Source organism: Pseudorasbora parva, chromosome 2, assembly GCF_024679245.1.
Source record: "Pseudorasbora parva isolate DD20220531a chromosome 2, ASM2467924v1, whole genome shotgun sequence".
Lineage (NCBI taxonomy): Eukaryota > Metazoa > Chordata > Actinopteri > Cypriniformes > Gobionidae > Pseudorasbora > Pseudorasbora parva.
In genome coordinates this window covers 872,621-891,530 of record NC_090173.1, presented here as the reverse complement: position 1 = coordinate 891,530, position 18,910 = coordinate 872,621, and the positions used below count along the sequence as shown (strand labels likewise).

General features: G+C 40.8%; 1 protein-coding gene across 1 annotated transcript; it reads right to left on the bottom strand.

Moving 5' to 3' along the window:
- Window positions 1–5,583: 5,583 nt before the first annotated feature.
- On the bottom strand, window positions 5,584–14,103 carry LOC137090065 (E3 ubiquitin-protein ligase TRIM35-like). Its single transcript, XM_067453768.1, has 6 exons — window positions 13,650–14,103; window positions 8,573–8,668; window positions 6,489–6,719; window positions 6,389–6,411; window positions 6,189–6,307; window positions 5,584–6,077 (listed from the first exon to the last, which is right to left on the bottom strand). Exons 1-6 carry the CDS (start codon window positions 14,043–14,045, stop codon window positions 5,584–5,586), a joined length of 1,359 nt encoding a protein of 452 aa, XP_067309869.1. The 5' UTR covers window positions 14,046–14,103.
- Window positions 14,104–18,910: the final 4,807 nt, after the last annotated feature.

The window sequence follows — 18,910 nt, the reverse complement described above, 5'->3', positions numbered from 1 at the left end:
ATTTTAAGGGCACTACATATATATATATATATATATATATATATATATATATATATATATATATATATATATATATATATATATATATATATATATATATACATACAGGGGTTGACATTAACTTTTTTGCTCACCGGCCACCGTGGCTAGTGGTTTTCCAAAGTTACTAGCCACTCAGCATTTTCACTGGCCACAATTTTGCTGTTTGGAAATTACATTGTATATGTTTAAAGTTGACTTTGGCATATATAAATTACTTGATTTTGAATCATTTTACTTTATTTAGAAGATTTAAAACCCTTTCAAACTTTCAAATGCAGAATGACCCCCCAAATCTTGTATATCAGCTGGGATGTGCAGGTGGGCAAGGGGTGGGCAATATAATAGATTATAATAGAATATAATAGGCTAATATGAGAACGGTAATATGACAGGCTATGAGTTATTTTAGTTAGGATATATATATATAATTTAAAAAATACCCTAAGCAAATTACAAAAACAATAGTTATTAAAAATAAAATAAAAATTCTGATACTAATACGACACAATGTAATTTATTTAATATAATTGTCATTGGATACGACTTTCATCGAAAAGAATGTAACAAAATGTGGGCGTGGTCTGTGTTGTGAAATGAAACCACATTAAAAAATTCCCTTAAACTGCGTTTGAAACATACAGCAAAGCTGCGACCGAGGAAAACACAGAGCCTGATATTATGCAAACATTTACCAATAATGTGGAAAACGTTTTAAATCTGTTCAGTGGAAAATCCGCTGTGACGAATCTGTCCTCGTCTAACATCTGCTGTAAATCCAGGTAAAACTAGCTGCGTGCACGCGCCCGTCCCCAGATAACATGATCCCCAGTTGATCCGTAACACCGGCGGGTAGAAACAGCTGAATGCAATCAGTGGGCTATCTCGTCAGCTTGTTTGCTGCCGATTTTAACGAGCAGTTAACTTTAGTAATCTCCAGGTTGCTGTCCATAGATGATAGGTTGCTTGCTTTGGAGTCGAAAAACTGTGTGGAAGATACTAACTTTAAGAAGAGAAGACGAGTGCCTAAGAGAAGACCAGTCCTAAGATTGCGGTAAGACTGTTATCTAAGCTAAAGTAACCTAAAGCAAAGCTTTTTAAGTAGCACAAGCTGAAATTAGCCTTGTAAAAGAACAAATGTAAGTTGCTTTATAAAAGTGTTTTCTTTTTCTGGTCATTTTACAGGAAGCAGTACGCCGTCTTCACAACTTCGTCATAACACTCATTTAATTGTTTTCCAGCTGCATGTAAGACATAGAGACAGTACGCAGGAGCTTCAGGTACAAACATCCAGTTCTTGCATCGCAAGCAGAAGCTGTGAAGAGTTCAGCTCGGAGTCGATTGAGAAGAAAGAGGGTAAGCTTTATTAGATTAGATCCGTTTTTGGTCAGTGTGACTATTTTTCAGGTGCATTTTACGCAGTACATCGCGCAATACTGATTGTCTTTATTGTTTGTTTTTTACAGCTGCTACAAGCAAGAAAGAGTGTGTTAGCTGAGGATGAGGTGGGCCTTTGGAAGTGCGCTACCATAGACCTGATGAGGAAGACGGCATCGTTCGCGCGGTGTCTGAATGGACTGTTTGACCAGCCAGGAGCTCGCCGAGCTCTGTGCCACGCTGCAATCGAGATTAGAGGCGATTCCAAAGAACAGGGCAACGCATGACAGACGTCTGAAAAATGGACTTAAAACAGACAGAATGGCGCTACCTACAGCTCTGAAGCGGAAAACAGAGACTTCATGGTGCTGTAGGATTTTGGGCTTCTCGTGAGCTTCCTATTGTTGTGTGGGCAGATCTCACACGTTTTGCATTTGGTTGTGTGTTTGTTCTAATAAAGCTCTTTCTTTGAATAAACTGCACTTCCCTGGCATATTTTCCTTTCCTCAATAAATGAATGTCCTTGATGGTTATAATAGCGTAGTCCATAGGATAACAATGACATGAATATAAAACATAATAGCATATCACATGACTATGAATATATACACAATTAAAAATTAATATGCAAATCATAATTTTATATATGTGTGTAAAATTATTATAATTTGGGGGTTTAAATTTATTAATTTATTACCCAGGTTGACCAATAGTAACAGATCTGCCAACCAATCACGAGTGATATTTCTTGTTTCAATGTAGTAGTTTCAACCAATACTGAGTGAGGAAATTCAAGCCATTCCGGCAAGGCGCCGCCCAGAGCTGCTATTCATATGCTAATTAGAGCCATTAGCGCCGGCGCCAGCATGCCTCCGCAAGCTCCAAATACGTCATGGTTCGTTTCCGTCAATATGTGGCACAGACGAACGCGACGTTCACAGGCTGTAAACTGACGTTAATTGTCGAAAATCAGGGAGATTTCCGGCCGTTTACGGGGACGAAAATCCCACTTTTCATGCAGTGTGGAATCTCCTGCAGAACAAACACACCATTAATCATCAAGAACTCAATCAATGAACCAATGATCAACCAATGATCCGAAATCAGACCTTCAGAAAGCAGACGTCACTGGCTCTCATCATCTCCTCCATGTCTTTGATTGTGTGTAAAAGAGCTGAGATGTGTGTGTTCATCACCTCCAGCTTCTCCTTCGTCATCTGCTTCTTCTGCTCCTCTTTCTCCCTCAGTGTAGTGATTGTAGCTTCTTCTTCATCTCTGAGAAACTGATGAAGCTTCTCAAACTGCTGTTTAATCTGACGCTCTGTGTGCTCAGCTTGAGCCTGAAATCACATCACATTCACTTCAGTCATCTCGAGGCACACACATCAACACTTCACATCATTCATATCAGAGAGAAACTTCCATAGCCGACATATAACGGATCCAGAAGCAGACGCTGCTCGTCATTTACAGAAATAATCAACTTAAATATCATATCATAACTGTATGTAGAGATTCAACAGCTGTGATGAAATGACTCTTGACTCTGTTTCCTCACCTTGATGTGTTGAGCGGTTTTCTCAAACTCTCCTTTAATGTTTTTATTGTGTTGAAGTTTCTCCTGTAAGGACTTCAGTGCTGTATCGTGGGTTTTAACAGACCAGCTTAAAAATGTAATGATGCATCAATAAATTATATATTCATTATCTACTAATCGTTTGATCATCATTTGTTCATGATTAACAATTGTTTATTGAGATAATGATACACTGACATTTCAGTGATTAATAATATATTAACTAGTAACTTAACCATTTACTAAGGATCTGTTTGATTATTTTATGATATGATATTTTTTAAAGATAATTTACCACAGATTTGCAAAATGTTAGCATATTATACTTAATTATTTATGAATATATAATTAGTTTATCATTATCTTATAACTTGTAAATAATTTATAACTAAACCTAAAAAATATAAAAAAGTAACATTTATGAAATGCATAGTCATGTTTCATAAATCATTAGTTAATTATTTACTAATCACTTGTAAATGACTTGTAACTGAATTTACAAAACATTCATAAAATGTTAGCATATCACTTGATAATCATTTATGAATGTTTAGTAAATGATTAGTTCATCATTAACAAACTACTTATAAATGACTTACAACTGAACGTTATTATAAAGTGTAAAGTGTATAAAGTGTTATAAATAATTAATTAGGCCATATTTAATTCTATAAACTATCCAAATCAAACTAGCCAAATCAAATTTTGTTGCAATAATGTTCTGTTTAACACCGTGAAGCTGCTTTGAAACAATCGTCATTGTAAAAGCGCTATATAAAAAATAAAGTTGACTGTGAGTTTAGGTAACACAATTGATCAGTTTGAGGCAGTAACTTATAAACACATAGCCAAAGACACTTGCATAGACGAAAAAGGTAAACAAAAGTTTATTGAACTATTCGAAACACACAAACTAATGAAAAAACACATTCCTACAGTTACTGGGAAAGGGATGTTTGTTAATGGAATCTCATTCAGACACGATTTCTTAGCCACAACCTGAGAACCAATATACTAACACGTTAACCTTCTGTGGTCATTGAAAATCCCTTCTGACTCCTTCTGACTCTCTGTGGTCATTAAAAATCCCAGAATGTCCTTCGATAAAGAGTAGGGGTGTAACCCCGGCATCCTGGCCAAATTTGCCCATTGGCCGCTGTCCATCATGGCCTCCTAATAATCCCCATATAATGATTGGCTTAATCACTCTGTCTCCTCTCCACCAATCAGCTGGTGTGTGGTGAGCGTTCTGGCGCAATATGGCTGCCGTCGCATCATCAGGTGGATGCTGCACATTGGTGTTGGTTGAGGAGATTCCCCCTTCAATGTAAATCGCTTTGAGTGTCAAGAAAAGCACTATATAAAAATGTAATAAATTATTATTATTATTATTATTATCTTAGTTTTTTTGCTTACATACAATTTTTACCAGTTCAGCCAGAATGAAGAGTCATGTACTTGCATTTGAATGCTCCTACGAGCATGGGTTCCTCTTAGCACGGTGTTGCTTGGCTGGTAGTCAGTTGTTGTGCTCAAAAGGGACGGAGTTGGTTTTGCTCGGAGGACGCTGCGTGCAGGCAGGAAAGGCCTGCACGATCAAAGCAGAAGTCACCGCAAAACCATGGCAGTCAGTATAAGCACGAAGCAAAACAGAAAGCAAAGATATCTTGTTGCCCGGGAGTTTAAAATGGGCCCAAAGATCCTTCCTTGGGGGTTTCTCCGGCCAATGAGATATTGTTGTGAGCGGGTGTCCCAGGGGTAACTCATTACAAGTAACTTGAGTTACATCATAATATTACTTTTTCAAGTAACTAGTAAAGTAACGCAATACTTTTCAAATTTAAAACAAAAAATCTGAGTTACTTTTTCAAAAAAGAAATGTACTTGACTGATAGCTCTCCTGTCCCCATGAATTGATTCATGATTTGGATCATGTGCCAAATGGCCAAACTGCTGAAATCACGTGACACTGGCGATCCGAATCATTGATTGATTCACTGATTCATAACCGTTAGGAACGACATCAGGGAGTCATTGAATGACATCAATTTCATTTTTGGGTGAACTAACCCTTTAAAGGAACTCTATGTAAGAAATGCATTTCAATTAATCATAAAATGGGCCTGAAATGTCACTAGACATTAAGAAATCATGTTAATTTCAAATACTTATATCACTGACAACAGTAGTCTGGCCAGGATTTTGTTATTTAGAAGTTGTTGTTGCAGCCCTCAACTGATGATGATGTTTTGGCCTTGTAATGTGATGAAAAGCATGATTTGGCCTATAATTATATCAACACTCACTAGTATATTTATTTTCAGTGTACGCTTTTTATGACAAGACATAAACCGAACAGGAAATAAAGACGGAAATGTGTGAGTGAGGGTTGAAAGGCACTCTAAGGGGATATTGACCCGGATCATTAATATTTTAGACCTGGACACATTTGCTGGATATCAGTCATGTCATCATCACGGCCCAATCACAGCCACCGGACTGATATTCAGATCAACTCTTACTCATGAGATAAGGATTAAATATTAGAAAAATTATGAAAGCAGGAAGATCCAGACCTACAGGAGTGACGTTTACTGACTATTGACCGCTAAGATCCTCAGAGAGCCAGAACAATAGAAGAATGGAAAGAGTGTGTGAGGGAATGAGGTTGTGTATGTGTGTAGATGTGTGTTAGTTACAGGATCAGAGAATGACACCGTTCCTCTGTCATAGTCCAGACACACTCTCACACGCTCAAGCTTCCGATTAACAGGAAAACCAGAACCTGAATACTGTCCATACGGATGATACTCCACACACCAGACATCAGTGTTGAAGAAACCCAATCCCTTCCTCTGGTTTGATGCTGTAGTTACTCCAAGAGTCCAGTCTGAACTCTGCTTAACCTCCACATCCCAGCTGTGTGTTCCTGTGTTAAAACTCTCTGAACCCAGAACACAGAGATTAGAGTCAAATCTCTCTGGATTGTCAGGAACAGGTTGATATGACCTGAAACTCGCACTGGTCAGATCATCAGACAGGACGAGAGATGGATGAGCCGTGTTTGGATCCAGAATCACAGGAGCTGATGAGACACAATCAACAGATGCTTTTATTCTGATCTTCATACCATGACCAAGAGTGAATGATCTACCCATCTACCCATCCATCCCAGATCTTCTGCCATCAGACTCACTGTTGTGGATGATGTCCTGCATCTTCTTCCAGACTCTGAACTGCAGGTTGCCCAAGTACCATGGCACATGAATCAAAGCTCCAGAAGCCATCCGTGGATCCGGCTGTGATCTCTGGACTCTGGAAGAACATTCAGGAGTCAGAACTGCAGTGGCTTTGGATCAGAACCAGAGAGACCAGAGACAGGAGCAGATCACTCACCTTTCCATTGAGACTGGGAACTCCTGCAGAACAAACACACCATTAATCATCAAGAACTCAATCAATGAACTAATGATCAACCAATGATCCGAAATCAGACCTTCAGAAAGCAGACGTCACTGGCTCTCATCATCTCCTCCATGTCTTTGATTGTGTGTAAAAGAGCTGAGATGTGTGTGTTCATCTCCTCCAGCTTCTCCTTCATCATCTGCTTCTTCTGCTCCTCTTCCTCCCTCAGTGCAGTGATTGTAGCTTCTTCTTCATCTCTGAGAAACTGATGAAGCTTCTCAAACTGCTGTTTAATCTGACGCTCTGTGTGGTCAGCTTGAGCCTGAAATCACATCACATTCACTTCAGTCATCTCGTTAGATACGTAGTTACTAGTAGTCGTACTTAGATATGTTGCTAGGCAACATGGGGGAGAGGACGCTGGCGTCGTCTGTTCGCCGCTTCTCCACCCACAAATGATCATGTTAATGTACTATTAGATTTAGATTTTATTTTATTTCCTTATGGTTGTGACTAGTCTAACAGTCAGAGCTACAATTGGGGCTGTTGCTGATTGCTGGCAGCCACTGAGAGGACGTTGTTCCTCGTTTTGCCGTTTTCCACCGCTTCTAATGTTTACGTTTGAATTGCTGCGGTTGGTTGGTTCTGGTTTGGTGGACATTTGATGTTTCACTTTCTCGCCGCGACTGCTCACTGGTGGTCTCCCTTGGGCTTAAGCTGCATGGTGGCTGAAGTTTGCACCGGGCTAGCGTCATCTGGGCCATCGTAATCGGCGTCCGGCATGATGTTGGGATGTTCCGCTTCTCGGCTGCGCCGCTGTTCCATCCTGCATTGCGGCCGTGGAGCGGCTTGGACTTCTGCGCCGGCCCCGGTGTGTCCACAGAAGTGCCCGAAAAAATGTTCTGCCTCCTGCATGGTGCTGCGGCGATCCCCATCGTTTGAATCGTCATGAAGACCCATCATCTGGTCTTCAGCTGTCGTGCCTCGGCGATATCATCGGGACACTGCCGCTGGGAGAAATCTGAAACATGGAGTGGCCACAGTGTGCTGCGGAGCTAACAGAGACTTCCACCATCAGCTGTTTTCTGTTCACCATCAGCTCTGTTTTCTGTTCTGTTTTCTGTGTTGGTTGATTGTTTGTAGTATTTTATATTTTTACTTGTTATTCATTTTTTGTTGTTATCCCCCCCCCCTTTGTCCCTTTATTCTCGGAATGAAAAGTGCATTATAAATAAAATCTATTATTATTATTATTATTATTATTATTATTATTATTATCTCGAGCCACACACATCAACACTTCACATCATTAATATCAGAGAGAATCTCCCATACCCGACATATAACGGATCCGTCCTTCGGATGAGACGTTAAACCGAGGTCCTGACTCTCTGTGGTCATTAAAAATCCCATGGCACTTCTCGTAAAAGAGTAGGGGTGTACCCCGGTGTCCTGGCCAAATTCCCTTGATTGGCCCTACCAATCATGGCCTCCTAATAATCCCCATCCACTGAATTGGCTCTATCACACTCTCTCCTCTCCACCTATCGCTGGTGTGTGGTGAGCGCACTGGCGCCGTTGTACTGTGGCTGCCGTCGCATCATCCAAGTGGATGCTGCACACTGGTGGTGGTTGAGGAGAGACCCCTGACATGAGTGTGAAGCGCTTTGGGTGTACAGTTGTACATTTGAAAGCGCTATATAAATGCCTCATTCATTCATATAACGGATCCAGAAGCAGACGCTGCTAGTCATTTACAGAAATAATCAACTTAAATATATTGTTACGGAGTTGGATGCAGCAGAGAAGAGGAGATCCAAGACTTCCAAAACGATACTGACTTTATTCAAAATAGACTTGAAACAGAACATCTAACTCATTAACTTAAGGTAAGACCGGACAAGGAAGGAATGTACGTGAGGGAACTAAATACACACACTGATGACTGACTAACGAGGGGAACAGGTGACACAGATGACAAGACACAGCTGAACAGTACTAGACTAACGAGTGGACCGAAAAGTGGCAGATAACAGAACATAGGAAACATGTGACCAAACTCAAAACAGGAAAAACATGACAACTGAAACACAGATATGTAATATATATCACATCATAACTGTATGTAGAGATCCTACAGCTGTGATGAAATGACTCTTGACTCTGTTTCCTCACCTTGATGTGTTGAGCGGTTTTCTCAAACTCTCCTTTAATGTTTTTATTGTGTTGAAGTTTCTCCTGTAAGGACTTCAGTGCTGTATCGAGCTCCTCCTAGAGATGAACAAAAATACAGCTGAAGCTCAAGCATCAAGACAATGATTCAAAGCACAGGAGTAAATACACATCTGAACGCCTCAGAAAAGCTCAGTTAAAGTTTCCTGACTTGAACCAAATTGAGATGATATGGCAGGACCTTAAACAGGCATAAGGCTGATCAAGGTTATTATTTGTTCATATGAGTGACATGAGTAAAAAAAAACTGTATTCTGTTTGAGCGCTGTGAAAGACTGATCTCCAGTAAGCTCAAGCATTTGTTGCAGTTATTGCTGAGAGAGGGGGCGATTCGTTTTCCACACAAGTGATAAGTGTTGAAAACGTCTCGGTTACGTATTTAACCCAAGTTCCCTGAAGGAGAGAACGGAGACATCAGTGACTGACGGAATGTGGTTTCGCTTAAAAGCCTATCACCTTCGAGTTCTTCAAATGAGCCAATGGCAAAGCAATGGCACAGATTTGCGGAATTTGCATAGCACAACTCCTCCCCACCCTGTGGGTATATTTCGCATTATGTTAACCCTTTAGGTGCCAGTGTTTTTTTCCTAAAACGTTCGATTTTGATATTTTACTTTCAAAATGCTATATCTTAAGTGATAAAAGATAGAAACTTTCTGTAAATTAGAGACATATTAAGGAGGACCCAACGTTTATGTAGGGATTAAATTTTTGCCCTCTAATTTGCATATTATGACATCATAAAGTGGTGGCAATCTTGTATTATAGAATTTTTATGAAAAGCCACATGCTTACATGATAAAATGCAGCACTTCTTTCCCCCCAAAATGTCCCTCACCTTCTGCGTGCTATATTGCACAATACTGAATATTCAGGTAAATAGTAAATAGTAAACAAACTGTGTAAATCATTAGTGGTAGAAACAAACCGAATGCATGTAGCGGTTTGCCTTTTGCTATAGAGATTTTCCATTTACTACATACAGTAGGCACTCTGATTCCATGTATGGGGCACATATATATTATATATTATGCATAATAGCTCCTGCCCCGTGTCACACCGCATCCGCTCGTGTCCAGATCTGCCTCACGCACCGCCGAATGTGCACAGCCACGACCACTGTCATTGTCATTTTGACTCCCACCCTGACATACCATCTAACATACCCAGTGGCATTAGATAAAGTCTCCACCACAATACCGTCACCACGATCGTGGAGAGGCGCACGGTCAGAAGACGCACGCTTCATGGCGAGCGCGGTAAAAATCTCCAGCGGCCGCCTGCTCACTTTGCTATGAACACTCCGACCCCGGGAAACATTATTCCCACCACTGACATTGGGCAAAGGACCATCTACATTGGGCATATGGTCCACCGTTTGTGCTTAGTGTAATGTTAGGTTTAGTTTCACTTTCAGAATTACTGTTATCTCATATCTCCCTTTAGAATCAGGGTCCGCAAGTAGAAGACCCAACGCTTCCTTGAGGGTAAACTTTATTGATGCCATTAGAAAACACTACTAACAGAAAACAATAGAAAACAATAATAATCTAATGCAAATTCTCACTGACGTTGACTCTGCTAATGCTCTGATAAAATGGCTCACTCGCACACCAGCTCCGCTTTTCAATGCGCTCTTGCTCGTAGGTTTTGTATAGAATCATGTTTGTATGAGTCCAGGATGAAGTACGACATCTACCATCTAGTGGAGGGGAGGTTGAATGAAAATTTGACACCCTATTTGACAAAATCGGCCGTTTTATTCAGTGCCGCATCTTGTCGAGTAAACTCGACCGTGGCGCCTAGAGGGTTAACCTGCAGAGCACCCCGGCCGCGTCAGAGATACAGCTGTTGTGGCACAGGGACGTAATGTATCTGTTCCCTCTTTCAGGGAAGGAGGGTTACATACATAACTGAGATGTTCCCTTTCAGTTAGTCACTCCGCGTTACGTCAGTCCTAATCTAATCTTGCCACAATGGCTGTCTTCCAGCATCCTGCGCTGACCTGAGCTCCAGAGGGGAGTCCCTCATCTCTAGAGGAATCCGGCCCAGCCTGTGATGCAGCAATTAAAATGGTGTCATCCATCTGTGCTTCCAATGAGATGCTGAACCCTCCACAGGACTAACCAGCGACCTGATCCAGCAACACCACTAGAGGGAGTTGTGGACCAAGGAAGATTCTTCAGATTATTCCACACCATACCCTCAGATCCCTCTAACCATCAGCCAAAGTATCTCCTCTCATGGAAGGGATAGATTGGGGTGTGGCAGAGGATCCTCCCTCCTAGACGAAGGTCATGGAGTCTCGATTGCAACACTGTGATGGTCATGATCCTGCAGTGGGAACATAAGTCCTCCACTAACGCTCTCTCTGTGTGCACTAAGCCCAAGCATGCAAGACAGTGATTGTGCCGGCCAGGCAGACTAACCAGCTGACTGCACCCAGAAACACACGGGCAAGACATCTTGAAAAAGACGTGCCACGTGCAGCTCTTTCAGAAGAGGAGATTTACTCTGCAGAATGCTGAAGGTAACTGGGAGAATACACACACACACACACACACACACACACACACACACACACACACACACACACACTGTGCTGGATTACTGCACAGATCAGACAGGAATGGGAATGCAGAACTTGCTGGAACACACCATCACACTGACAGACTGGAGAGATGCTTATTTTGAAGAGGAAAATCAGAAGGCAAGTGAACGCTCAGCTCCGAAACATAATGGCCCTCATTTATCAAAAGTCCGTACACCACATTTCCAGCGTACACCTGGCATACACCCAAAACCATGGTGATTTTGAGATTTATCAATATGGACATTGGCGTATGGCACGCTCAAATCCTACGCCAGCTCAGGATGTGGTGTACGCACGTTTGAGTTAGTGGGAAAATGTGCAGAAAAACAATTCCTAACACCACAAAATGCACTGACAAAGATATGCATGACCCACTGTCAAAAAAACAACAACAACAACAACATAGTAATTATAAACTTTGTAAATTTCCGTGTTTATTTTTGTGCAACATGGACTTCAATGTTTAATTTGTGTGACTTTACCAAAGCATTTGATTTGTAGGCATATGTATTCCTCCAGTTGCGAGCCTGTGCGCTTTACCTGACATTTCAGGGTAAGGCCCGGCAGCTGCGCACGGACTGGGACTGAAAATAATTCAGACTGACAAAATAATAAAAATTACATTCTCCATCCATCTTCCGCTTATCTGGGGCCGGGTCGCGGGGGCAACAGTCTAAGCAGAGACGCCCAGACTTCCGTCTCCCTAGTCACTTCCTCCAGCTCCTCCGGGGGAACCCTGTGGCGTTCCCAGGCCAGCCGGGAGACATAATCCCTCCAGTGTGTCCTGGGTCTTCCCCGGGGCCTCCTCCCGGTGGGATATATCCGAAATAGATGTCCGAGACACCTCAGCTGGCTCCTCTCGATGTGAAGGAGCAACGGCTCTACTCTGAGCTCCTCCCGAGTGACCGAGCTTCTCACCCTATCTCTAAGGGAGCGCCCCACCACCCTGTGGAGAAATCTCATTTCAGCCGCCTGTATCCGGGATCTTGTCCTTTCGCTCATGACCCACAGCTAATGACCATAGGTGAGAGTAGGAGCGTAGATTGACTGGTAAATCGAGAGCTTTGCCTTACGGCTCAGCTCCTTCTTCACCACGACAGATCGGTACATCGCCCGCATTACTGCAGATGCTGCACCGATCCGTTTGTCAATCTCCCGTTCCATCCTTACCTCACTCGTGAACAAGACCTCAAGATACTTAAACTCCTCCACTTGAGGCAAGAACTCTCCACCAACCTGAAGTGAGCAAGCTACCCTTTTCCGACTGAGAACCATGGCCTCGGACTTGGATCTCATCCCAGCCGCTGGGATGAGCTCCTAGGATCATTCAGGTACTCAAACAGTTCAAGGCGGGGAAAAAGGACATTCTTGTTCTTTTAAATAGAAATAATAATAAAATAAATAATAACTACATTTTTTCTTCTAAATAACATTAAGCGTCATTAAAGATAAAAAGCATAATAATAACAAGAAGAAGAAGAATCTTACAAATTGTTATGCAGTTATTAATGTGAATGAATGGTATTCTACATTACATCATCATCACTATTGTACACCCCAATACATGTAACGTGATATGAAATTAAATGCTAATTGTTTCAAAACATGTGCTGTAAAATAATGCATTGTGATGGTAATTTCTCATCCAAACTATTCAAACTGCTGGAGTGCGCTTCTCAACACTATTAACAGCACTCGTAATTTGGGTCCATATTTGGTTTTTGTGGGTGCCCTTAATCCCACTCTTTAAACTCCCAAAGAAAACTATTTAATTTTTTCCACCTGGTGATGGTCTCGATCTCCACGTCGGAGAAGTTTCGCTTCTTTGCCATCTTCCGTGTGTCCAAGGCATAAAATTAGGGCGTGGGGGAGGCGGAGCCTTGAATATATAGGGGCGTGTTATTCTAATGACGATCGTTTCAGCCGCCGCATTTATCAAGGGCAGGTATTGCGTACACCTGGATTGCAGAGGTGCGCACAGCTTCATAAATCAGGCGGTGAGAGGATTGGGAGCATAATCTTACGCCAACATATATGCCCATTTCTGCGCAAGATTGATAAATGAGGGCCAGTGTGAGATTGAACACACAGCTCCTCATATACCCACGGGGTGGGGCAGAGTCACGCAATGCAAACTGCTATGCAAACTCTGCAGATCCATGGCATTGTTTTGCCATTGGCTCATGTAGAACTCAAAGTGAAACTGATGCAACATCAGTGGTTTTATTTTGTATTTAGTTTAAACATCTACTATTAAGTTTTAGACACAGAAACAGAAGAATTAAGAAGGGACAAATAGTTTTTCACTGCACAGCAAGTGTCATATGAAGTTGATTTAAATGAGAAATACTAAGTGCATTAATGTGAAATCTGTGTTCATGACTAATTATTATTGTTTACATGAGAAACAAGAGACATTTGTCTTACCTTATATGATGAAACCACTTCACTGATGGGTCTGAATTTGTGATTGTCATGTTTTTGTGAAGTAATGCACACTAAACACACAGGCTGTTTGTCCTCCAGACAGAAGAGTTTGAGTTTCTCACTGTGTAAACTGCAGATCTCCTCAGATCCTGATGAACGTCTCTCCTTTCTCTTCTTCAGGAACGACTCACACAAGTTCTTTAATGCCAGATTAATTGGAGGATTACGTTTTGAGGATCTTCTCCTGCAAACGGGACACTCCTGAGTTTTCTTGGTTCTCCAGATCTGCTGAAGACACTCTTTACAGAAACTGTGACTACAGGATAAAAGAACAGGAACCTTGAAGATTTCACAGCACACGGGACAAGAAAGATCTTCTACAGACAGTGAATCCATTTCCCCTGTTTGAGCTCCAGCAATCTGAACTTTACTTTCACTTCCTGAATGACGGCTACAACATGAAACACAATGAGAATCACAAAGATCTGCTTTCTGTACAGAAACTAACTTCACAAAATCCTTCTGTAAAGTATTTCTCTTTGTTCTGCACTGATCGCTGATTCTTTATTGCTGTTGTCAAGAGAGAGTAAGTCAATCTCTTCCTGGTAAGTGTTGTAAAAGAGGAGTTTATGATCACCTTTGGGTGTGTTCAAACAGGTCAAACAGGAACGCCAGGACTTCGTAAGGTTAAATGTATTCAAAATGAGCTTATGTTGAAACATTAAAGCTGCCCTAGAATGATTTGAATCAATATGTTAAATTGTTCTCTGATATCTACATAGAGGGTATGTGGCTTATTTAAGGGCAACAATTGTCCAGATACAGTTTTACAGGTCCATTTACAACCCTATAAATTGTCCCTAGGATGTAATGCTCTGTTTTTGCCTTATTTGGAAGAGTCATGAATATTAATGTTGAGCTCTGCTCTGATTGGCTTATTTCAGCAGCTCACAGCAGTTCAGCTGATCAACTCAACTCTCTACTCTCAACTCAACTTTATTTCTAAAGCACTTTCAAAACCATTAGAATGGACCAAAGTGCTGTCCATGAGTATAAAACAACATCAGAAGATACAACAATGTACAAAAACACACACACACAAAAATACAAAGCCAAGGTATCACACATGACACCAAAAATCAAACACATAATCACATAATCACTCACAGTTTTCAACCCAATCAGACGCCAAAAGCCTGATGAAATAAATAAGTCTTCAAGTCCTTTTTAAAAGTGTCCAAACTTTACAAGGATTTCAGAGATAGCGGCAACTCATTCCAAAGTGCCGGGGCCGCGACCGAGAAGGCGCGATCTCCACTACGCCTCAGACGAGATCGAGGGACGGTTAAGAGCATGTTCTGGGAAGAACGTAACGGACGTTGAGGCTGGTATGGGATTAACATGTCCTTTATATACGCTGGGGCTCTATCATGTAGTGCTTTAAAAACAAACATTAACACCTTGTATTGTATTCTAAATTTAACAGGTAGCCAGTGAAGGGTTATCAATACAGGTGTTATGTGATCTCGTTTTCTAGTATTTGTTAAAAATCTCGCTGCAGCATTTTGCACGTACTGAAGACGAGTAACAAGTGATTCACTTATGCCCAGGTAAAGAGCATTACAATAATCTAAGCGGGTTGAAATAAAGGCATGCAGAACAATCTCCAAATCCTTGTATGCCATCCCTTCACCTCAGTTAAACACATAGAGAATTTAGTGAAGGATATACAGTCATCACACTCCAAAGGAAGGTATAACTGCAAATCATCCGCATACAAATGATAATTAATATTGTGCTGCTTAAAGATTGAACCAAGCGGTAACATGTATAGTGAAAACAGAGTCGAACCAAGAATAGATCCTTGAGGGACCCCCCAAGAGATAGTTGCGGATGCAGAGACATGATTTCCAATTCTCACAGAACATGTCCTGTTGTGCAAGTACGATGAAAACCACTTAAGAGCCACGCCATTGATCCCAACATAATCTCTGAGGCGTTCTATTAAAATCGTGTGATCTAGAGTATCGAAAGCTGCACTTCAATCTAACATCATTAAGGCAACTTTTTTTCCTGAATCAATACTTAACAAAATATCATTCGTCACCTTTAGTAATGCTGATTCTGTACTATGTTTCGTTCTAAATCCGGACTGAAAAATATCCAATGTATTATTTTCCATCAAAAAATCTGTAAGTTGATTATGGACAACTTTCTCTAAGATCTTATTCATAAAAGGCAATTTTGAAATAGGTCTAAAATTATTAAAATCCTGTGGATTTAACTCATTTTCTTTAAGACAGGCTCAATAACAGCATGCTTAAACCCTGATGGCACTATTCCATGAAATAGACTACTATTGACAATCTGTAATATACTGGGACCAATAGTGTCTACAACCTCTTTAAACAATCGCGCCGGGAGGACGTCATTTAGTGAGGTAGTCGGTTTTAGGTGCAGAATTATATTTTCCAACTGAGGTAGTGTAATCGATATAAAATTACTTAAACAATGAGGTGGATTCATTTTATGAATTATAACATTACCTACAGGCATAATATTTAGTCGAATGCGAGCAACTTTATCAAGGAAATATTTTAAAAAACTCTCACACAAATCCCTAGACGGCGTAGGAAAAATATTAAAAGACGGACTCAGTACCTTATCTATAGTTGAAAATAATACCTTCGGGTTATACGCATTATGTGATATAATTCGAGCAAAATATGAAGATCTAGCAGCTTTAACAGCGTTTTGATAATTTAATAAAGACTCTCTGAGAATGTCATAAGATATTTGCAATTTATCTTTTAGCCACTTACGCTCTGCTTGTCTACAAACCCGCCTCAGATGCCGCATAACATCATTTAGCCACGGTTCTTTTTTAACTTTTTGACATCTCATTTTAAAAGGTGCAACATTATCCAAGATATCAGAACAACCATGATTAAATGATTTTACCAGTTCATCAGGTCCCAAAACGTGCGAAGCTGTATGCTCCGTATGAGAGGTCAGGTCAGTAAAAGCAATTGAGAACGCACTCGGTGTAGAAGTAGTGATAACCCTGGACAAGATTGATGGAGGAGGACAACATAGTCCATTTGTAGCGGAAGTAAAATGAAACCTAATAGGCATATGGTCAGAAATGGCCATTTGTTCAACACAAATATTGTCTATGGTTATCCCCCATGAGAACACCAAATCAAGTGTATGCCCATGATCATGAGTTGGTCGAGAGACCCATTGGGATAAGTTAAAAGAATCTACTAAATTCATAAATTCCTTAGCCATGGGTTTACCAGGACAACAAACCTGAATATTAAAATCGCCCATAATCAAAATCCTATCCGCAGATGGAACGATCATAGATAAAAACTCATAAAATTCATTAAGAAAATTCTTGTTATAGCCAGGAGGCCTGTATATCAATGCACAAATCACTGGCGAGGGCAAGTCAATCTTCATTAATTGCACTTCAACACTCATGTAACTTTCAGCAGGCAGTAACTTGCACCTCATCACGTTTTTAAAAATCACAGCCAAGCCTCCACCCTGACGATTTCTCCTCGAAGTGCTTAAATAGTTACATCCATTTGGTAAAAGCTCAGCAAGAGGGCTCGTATCTGCGTCATTTAGCCACGTTTCAGTAATAAAAAGAAAGTCAAGCCCATGAGTTACATAATAGTCATTCAGAATAAATGTTTTGTTGACAACTGAACGAGCGTTTATCAAAGCCATAGACACCATTGTCGACTCAACGGACTGATTAAAAGAAGAAGCAGCACTTAGCTTCGTTGACCCAGCTCGTCTTACAGGGCGCAAATTTGAGTGCACGGCACCGGCGCGTCTCGTCTCTCTCCATGTAGTCCAATGCAATGGTGATGATGATGATATGACAGGCAGATATATTAAGTAGGAAGGCCTCAACTCCGCCGTTGATTTAACTCCACCGTTTAGGATTCTCAGTTTCTTAAGTTTCACCAAAGCTCCAGCCCGTATGCCTCGTTTCCTACGGCGTCTCCTTTTCCAGCACACACAGCCAGTTACCTGACAGACTTTCATCGGCGGCTGGAACGCGCAAGGCTGTTCAGAGCCCAATTTCAAGTTCAAGATCAAATCGCGGCTGCACATATCCAGAGCCGTGAATCGAAGGCTTAACAACGTAAGGCGGTCATAGATTAACTGTGAGCATTCCAAGTGATTGATAAAACATACAAATAAAACAAATAAACAAAAAATAGACATCCTAAATGTGGAGCGACGGCAAGCCAACACACAACCTGGCGCCATCTTGATCACACACCAAATACACCAGATCACACTCGTGAGTCCTGACCTTACTATAGACAGACTAAATGACACACTTTAAGCAAAACATCTCAAATGGATATTGATAAAATGCAGCTTACTTGTTTATTGGGATTTTCAGATCATCCCGCGCACGAGAAAGAGCTTGTGTTCGTTCGGTTGCCAGATTTCAGTAATTAAATCCCCCAAACAGAGCTTTTCTGTAAAAAAAAAACTGTATGATATCCAGTGTTATACCTAGACATGTCCAATCTGGCAACTATATGCATGCAAGCTCTCTCTTGCGCGCCGGTGAACTGAAAATACCAATAAACCTTAAGCTGCATTTTATCAATCTCCATTTGAGATGTTCTGCTTAACGTGCGTCATTCAGTCTACATTTTAGACTTGTCTTTTTTCGTCAGCGATATTGCATATTTATATAACGTTAGTTACAATGTAGGCTAAGGTTACGCAGTGACTGTGATGTAGCCTAATCTGAAATACAAATAGCCAAAAACATCATAGGAAACACCATACTTCAGTTCTCAAAAATATAAATATATAACTTATATTTGTACAAAATGAATAGCCTTGTCAAATGACTATCGTTTTAACTTATGGTGGAAAAGGTGACGTTTGCTAGCAGGATCGAGTGAACGATCTAAGCAAAGTATCTACGGTTGTATAAAATAATATTCCCCTTTGTCATTAGACACACTATTTAGTTTGGTATGGTACTTGGTGTTTCCTATTGTTATTGTACTAGCATCTTGAGTTATCTAGACAATGCTGTCTCTCTTTCAATTTAATCAGAAATTGTTTAATCAGTCAATAAGTGGATAAATCGCTGCTTACTGCTTGCAGGAATACAGTTGCCACTTTCTTCAGTTTAAGATGCTGAGCGAAGCTTGCTTGAAATGGGCCAAACAAACGAACGATCTTGAATTAAATTGTTGTGGTATTGGATTAAT